Genomic DNA, 7,099 nt, shown 5'->3' on the forward strand with positions numbered 1-7,099 from the left:
GTATTATAATTTAACATATATTAAATTATTAATTAATTTACATCACACGACAAAACTTTGGTAGAAGTGGCAATCTTTCTAAAACAAAATTAAATTTTATAAATCGATCCAAAAATAATGCATAGATTATTTATCAAATAAAATAAAAATAAAAAATTAAAATTAATGGATCGATTAACAAAAATAAAGAAATAATAAAACTAAAAAACACATTTTTTACAAAAATAAAACAATATATTATTAATAAAAGGAAATGCTAATTAAATAACATAAAAGTTTATAAAAAAAATATTGCAAGAATATATGTAATTCAACTTGAGATTATAACTTGAGAATATATTACGTTAAAGGTTAACGCAAAATAAAAAGAGTACCGAAATTATTTGCAACAACAAAATTTACATATAAAAATATTGAATGTTTAAAAAATAATTTAAAAAAGAAATTTTATTTTATTTTAAAAATTTTAAGAATTTTATAATTTAAAAAAGATATAAAAAGCGTGAAAGTATTAATTTAAAATAATAAAAATTTGTAAAAAAAACTTTTTAATCTCTACGTTCTATGTATCTTTATCTGTTTTTTTATTAATATTTGAAAAATATAAATTTTCAGAATTATGTAAGTTTAAATGTTTCGAGTTTACTTCAAATTTATAACAATTTATATTTTGAGCCTGAAAGCTTGACCTTATTTTACAAATAGCATTAAGATTTTCAATGCTAATTCGATTTCTCTTTTTATTCTTCACATCTGTAACAATGGAAAATATTCTTTCAGCTTCAGCGTTAGAATGGGGAAGTGAAAGAGCTGCATGTACTAATTTTTCTAAATTTGGAAACATTGGTTCGTTATTTAAATTTTTTGTATCAAAAATTCTTTTCCACATTTCATCTATTTCTAATTTGACCAAAATGTCCCTATCCGCATCGCTAAACATTGTTGGTAATATTCTCCATTCAAAAGCCAAAGCTGTATCATCAAAATTTCCAAAAAATCCAGCGATATTACGGAGATCTCTAATTTCATTTCTTACTTCGTCATATAATGCAAATTTTGGATTTAAAAATTTTAAACCGCGGAGAAATAAATCATTAAATGGTAAACATTTTAACATTTCTTCTGTTGCCGTAATGTAAAAATTTAAACATGTTAATTTTATTTCAGTAATAATATCTACTGATAAATGTTTCAAAAATATTTCGCATTCCTGACCCAAATATATTGCTTCTAAGGGTAAAAAATTATCCGGATGAATTAAATTTAAAGAAATATCGCGTAAAGCTACAGGTAAAAGAAAATTTTGCCCTATCTGCTTAATTAGCTGCTCGCAAGTCTCAGACATTGTATGTATTAAAACTGTTCTAGATTGACATAAAAGGTTTAACTGATTAAAAAACTTTAAAGTGTATTTTAAAAATAGAAAATATGCTTTAAGAGCATCATTATTTAAAAAGCTAAGAATTATTTCAGCCGATTTATTTTTAGTTTCAGTAACTTCAAGTAAAAAATAATTTTTTAATACTTCCCAGTTATCGAGAAGTCTCACTACACATTGTTGTAAACTAAGCCATCGAGTACCAGATAATTTTAATATTTTATGAGTTTCTACGTTAAAAAATTGTTGAAATTCACGCAGATTTGCAGATCTTTTTGCACTGCCAGAAATGTAAGTGGAAACTGAATGTAACAAATTTTCACACGAGTCCGGCAATTTGGAACAAGCTTTACTAGAAATAAGCGCTGCGGTATGGCATATACATTTTAATACTATGAGGGCCGGTACCTCTTTTTTTAATCTACTTACAAAAGAATTTCGAATTCCAATCATTACAGAAGCATTATCGCTAGCCATACCAACAATATTTGTTAATAGAATATTTTTACTTTTAAAACATTTTTCAAATGCAGAAAATAGTTTTTCTGCTGAACAGTCTATTGCGTCTATTTTTAATAATTCTAACAATTCTGTAACACATTTTTTATTAATAGGAGAAACATATTTAGCTAAAATACAAAGGAATTTTCCATTTTATCGCTAGTAATGTTCGTGCTTTCATCTATTAAAATGGAAAATTTTTGACATCTTAAATGTTCAATTATTCTGTCATCTTCTACTTTTGCAAGTACATTTTTAACAATTTGTACGCACTTAGTTTGTGACAATGTAAGATCTTTTACGACCTGCGGTTCACAACATACATCTTTTAATAAAGGGACCATATGATCTATTGTATGAAAAGCAATATTGTGCTCTGCGTAAAATCCTGCTAATTTAATCTCGGTTGTTTTAACTTTACTAATATGATCCCTGTTTTGCACGTGAGATGCGAGCAGCGAAGTAGATGGTTTATCGCGTTTATTATTTAAATTTTTGATATGCGAGGCTCGTTTTGCATGCTTATCGAGCTCTGATTTCCCGCATGCAAGGATTTTATTGCATGCTGTACAAAAAGCTTTTCCATTGTCCGGATGCTGCATTAACTAATTTTTATATTGCTCATGCTCTAACCAAACAGACTAAAAAGATCTTACGCTTTTTAGCATTTCCTTCGATGCCACTCGTTGAAGATCGTGAATGCTCCATTTAAAAAATTTACACTACATTAATATTAAATAAACACTACAAACCTATTAACATGTATACACATATATACACATAATTCACAACTAAACTATACGTGAAACATTAATCTCGCGCGCATATTATTATATACTCTTATTACTAAATAGTTTCTCTTCCTCTTCTTAACTCCATCGACGTAGACAAGATCCTTTTTTGGAGACGTAAACAATCACTTCGCGCGCTTTTAGCTGGCACGAATACTCCACCATATTTTTTAAAAATAAATGCCGGCGGCAGGCTAGCGCGACGGCGCGATACATGACGCGCGACAATCCAATGAGCGTACAGCTTTTATCGATATACTAAACAAAACTGTACGAACATTGGATTGTCGCGTGGCACGTGTCGCATCATTGCCCTGGTCTGCCGCTGGTATAACACAATCGTGCTCAGTCGATTAAGAATGCAATTCGATAATTTACCGATTCTAAAACCGTATGTAAAGCTATTCATAATCGAATCTTATTTCAAGACTGTCTTAAGTAATGTTTGAAAATACTAATATGACTCTCTGATTGGTAAATGACATCTTAAGACCGAAGACAGTCTGAAATGTAAGACTATAAATACCGGCTTAAAACTTTGTAATGTAAATAACAGAATTGTGAATTTTTTATCATTGCTGTATAATTTTTTTTATTTTTATATGATAAACTGAATTTTGTTGATAAAATTGAAAATTTAGAAATTTTGAGATAACCTTCTTAAAAGAAATTTATTTTACATAAATGCTATGAAAATAAGGACTTTAAGAACCTCTGGCTGTGCACCGTCACACACACACACACACACACACACACACACACACACACACACACACACACAAAAGAAAGTGTCACGTCCGAGAAATGAAACTCATATTTCCCTATGTATTTTGAGGCTCTGAAACCGAATATGATCTCAAAATTGCGCTATCAGGATTTTTTTTTATTCTCAAAAAATTGCTAAACATGTAAAAAATTTGCTATTTTTTGAAGATAAAAAAAATCCTGACATGATTGTGCAATTCTGAGGTCATATTCAGTTTCAGAGGCTCCTGCAATTATACATAATTAATATAATTATACATAAAAAATTTTTCCCAGAAAAATCTTAATGTTAAAATAGTATTTCTGTATGATTCTATATACAATTTCTAATTCTTTCAAATTGTGAATCATTATTTTTGGTTTCAAGCACATTTCTTAAATTGAATTGAAAAATTAATATGCCAATTAAATTGATTTAATTGAAAGGAATTAAGATCGGAAGAATTAAATCAGAAATATATTAAAATAATGCCAATATGAGCTGATATTGGATGTTTATGTGTATATAATAATTTAATTACTACATTTAATTCTACAACTCATACGAATGAATATTTTGTTGGTCTTTAAAACACAATACATTACATAAATCCATTAGAAAATCTGCAATATAACACATTAAATTGACGGGTAATTTAATAATTTATGCTAACAAACATTTATAAGACTCCCATCTTTTTCCCAATCTCAAAAAACTGTAAATAGATTACTGTAAAAAATAACTCGGCCAGAAATCGAACTTGGGATCTCCCGACTTTCCAGAACGGGTGTCTTGACAATCAACTTAATATTACTCATGCAACGTTTCTAAATGTACTCTCAATGATATTTTAATTTTTTCAAAAATGTTAGGTCAATTTGCCAAACATTATATTAACAAGAAATAAACATTTATTTTTAATATTTTAAATTATTATTTTATTATTATTCTTTAAATTTACATTTTTTACAATACCTATTTATTATATATGCAATATAGGACTTATGAGGCTAAAAATATAATAATATGTAAATAAAAATTTTATTATAATTATATAATATTAAATTAATATTAATATATTATATTAAATATATGGGTCCCAAATTGCGCCCAGCAGTGTAGCCGAGCCATCGATATAGGAATATAGGGATGGAGCATTTCGTTCTGCAGTGGAAGCTTTTGCGGGGAAGGTGCCGAGGTAAAGTGTGCCCACTTTTCATTGGCTGTTTCTCTACACAGGCGTCGTATTGCATAGTCACAGCTTCTTAGGTTAGGATTTTAGCGTTTCTACTGTAAATTCAGAAGTTTGAAGTTTAATACGTGAAGTGAAATAATTTTAAATAAAATGGTGCAATGTTCCGTTCCTTTTTGTAAAAATAGATCTGATAATCGAAATTGGAAAAAAAGACTTGAAAGCGGAGGAATAAAACGAAAAATTTCATTTCACAGGTAATAAATTCGTGTTATACTTGCTTGCCCAGCTTGTTTTATCAATAAATGTTGAAAATACTGTTTTTAGCTTTTCAAGAAATTCTGTAACACGAAAGTTGTGGCTCGAGCATTTAAACATAAGTTCATCATGTATATCTGTGGGAGCACGTATATGTTCTGATCATTTTGATGAAGAAGCATTTTGTACGTCATCGTCTATTGTGCGACTGAAGCCTAATGTTTTGCCACAACGTATACAGGTTTAAATAACAACAGAAATATTTTGAAATATGTATAATATAAATTCATATCTTTTTGTTAAATATATATATATTTTAGAGAGAATGTGAAATAAATATATCAAATACACAAATGGAAACAAATATTTACAAAATACAAACAGAAGGCCATAATATAGCAGTTATTAAAGAATCAACAGAGAGACCATCAACGCCAATCATGGATAATTTTATATGTAAAAAATAGTTATTTTATTGTAGCAGTTATTATAATATTAAATTATAACAAATTTAAATTTAACACACAATTTAAATTAATGTAACAATTTTTAATCATTATTTTTGAAATTTATAATAATAATGAAATACTTATATTATTATTACTTTTAACACAACCTTCAACATAAAAAAACGACAAAGCAGTCATGGTATCACCTAGCAGAACATATTACTCTCCTGAGAAATGTAGACTGAGGAAAAGAATAACATTTTTGAAACAGCATTATAAAAAGAAAATGCGAAACTTACAACAAAATGTGCGTCGAAAAGCTAATCGGATAACAACGTTAAAATGTTTATTGAATACATTAAAACAAAAAAATTTACTAAATAATGAAGAAGCTGATATTCTAGAAACTTTGGATGAATCGAATGGTAAACTTTTTAAACAATTAATAAAGCAGAAAAACAAATGTTTGCCTAGAAAATATGATGAGCAATTGCGCACTTTTGCTTTAACTATACATTATTATTCTCCACGTGCATATGAATATGTTCGCTCTAAATTTAATTCTTGCTTGCTACATGTAAAAACTATTGCTAAATGGTATCATAGCATTGAAGGAAAACCTGGTATTAGTTCGGAAGCATTGAATTGTATTAAGCAACGTGTAAAAAGTACAGATTATCCATTAGTAGGATCCTTAATTTTTGATGAAATGGCAATTCGACAGCATGTGGAATATGATGGTTCAAAATTTTGTGGTTAAGTTGATATGGGTGATTATATTGCATGTGATAATACTGTTATTGCAACTGAAGCCTTAGTTTTTACTATTGTATGCATTAATTCTGCATGGAAAATCCCTATAGCATATTTTTTTATAAACAAACTAACTGCCGAGCAAAAAAGAAACCTTACGCTACAATGCATTTCCGCAATTCATAATACTGGCTTGAGAGTGGTGTCTGTTACTTGTGACGGAACAAGTACAAATTTTAGTTTATTTAAGCTTCTTGGGTGTAATTTTGATAATGTTACATCATTACAGACATCATTTCCACATCCTGACACAGGGGAAGAAATTTTCACATTTCCGGATCCCTGCCATATGTTGAAGTTAGTACGTAATGTTTTTGGAGATGTTAAAAACATTATTGATGGTAATGATCAATCTGTTAATTGGTCAGATATAGTTAAATTGCATGAACTTCAAGAAAATGAAGGTATGCATTTGGGAAATAAATTAAGAAGTGCTCACATTCATTATCACAAGCAGAAAATGAAAGTAAAATTAGCATCACAAATTTTTAGTACATCTCTAGCAAATGCACTTTCTTTTTGTAAAGACAATTTAAAATTAAAAGAGTTTCAATTTTGTCAAGGAACAATTCAATTTTTGCGAGTTTTTAATGATTTATTTGATATTTTGAACTCAAAAAGTATGAAACAAAGAGAATTTAAGCAACCTTTAAACATGCAAAATATAAAATTAATAACAAATAAATTAAATGAAATTAAGTTATATATTTTATCTTTAAAAACAAATAATGGTCAATTTTTAATTAATTCTCGCAAAAAAACAGGTTTTATAGGTTTTTTAATCTGTATTCACAGCACGCTTAAATTGCATGAAAAAGTTTGTGAAAAGCTTCAACTTTTAAAATATATTTCTTTTTATAAATTAAGCCAGGATCATGTTGAATTATTATTTGGATGTATAAGACGTCATGGAGGAAATAACAATAATCCCACTGTTCGTCAATTTAAAGCAGCTATTAAAAAAATACTAGT

General features: G+C 28.1%; 1 protein-coding gene across 1 annotated transcript; it reads left to right on the forward strand.

The window, feature by feature from the left end:
* Nucleotides 1-5,495: 5,495 nt before the first annotated feature.
* On the forward strand, nucleotides 5,496-6,873 carry LOC120358454 (the record flags this gene model as incomplete). The annotated part of the gene is made up of 1 exon (XM_039452804.1): nucleotides 5,496-6,873. A coding segment is annotated over one exon (579 nt), but the record flags the coding sequence as incomplete, so codon positions are not given.
* Nucleotides 6,874-7,099: the final 226 nt, after the last annotated feature.

Source organism: Solenopsis invicta, chromosome 1 (assembly GCF_016802725.1).
Source record: "Solenopsis invicta isolate M01_SB chromosome 1, UNIL_Sinv_3.0, whole genome shotgun sequence".
Lineage (NCBI taxonomy): Eukaryota > Metazoa > Arthropoda > Insecta > Hymenoptera > Formicidae > Solenopsis > Solenopsis invicta.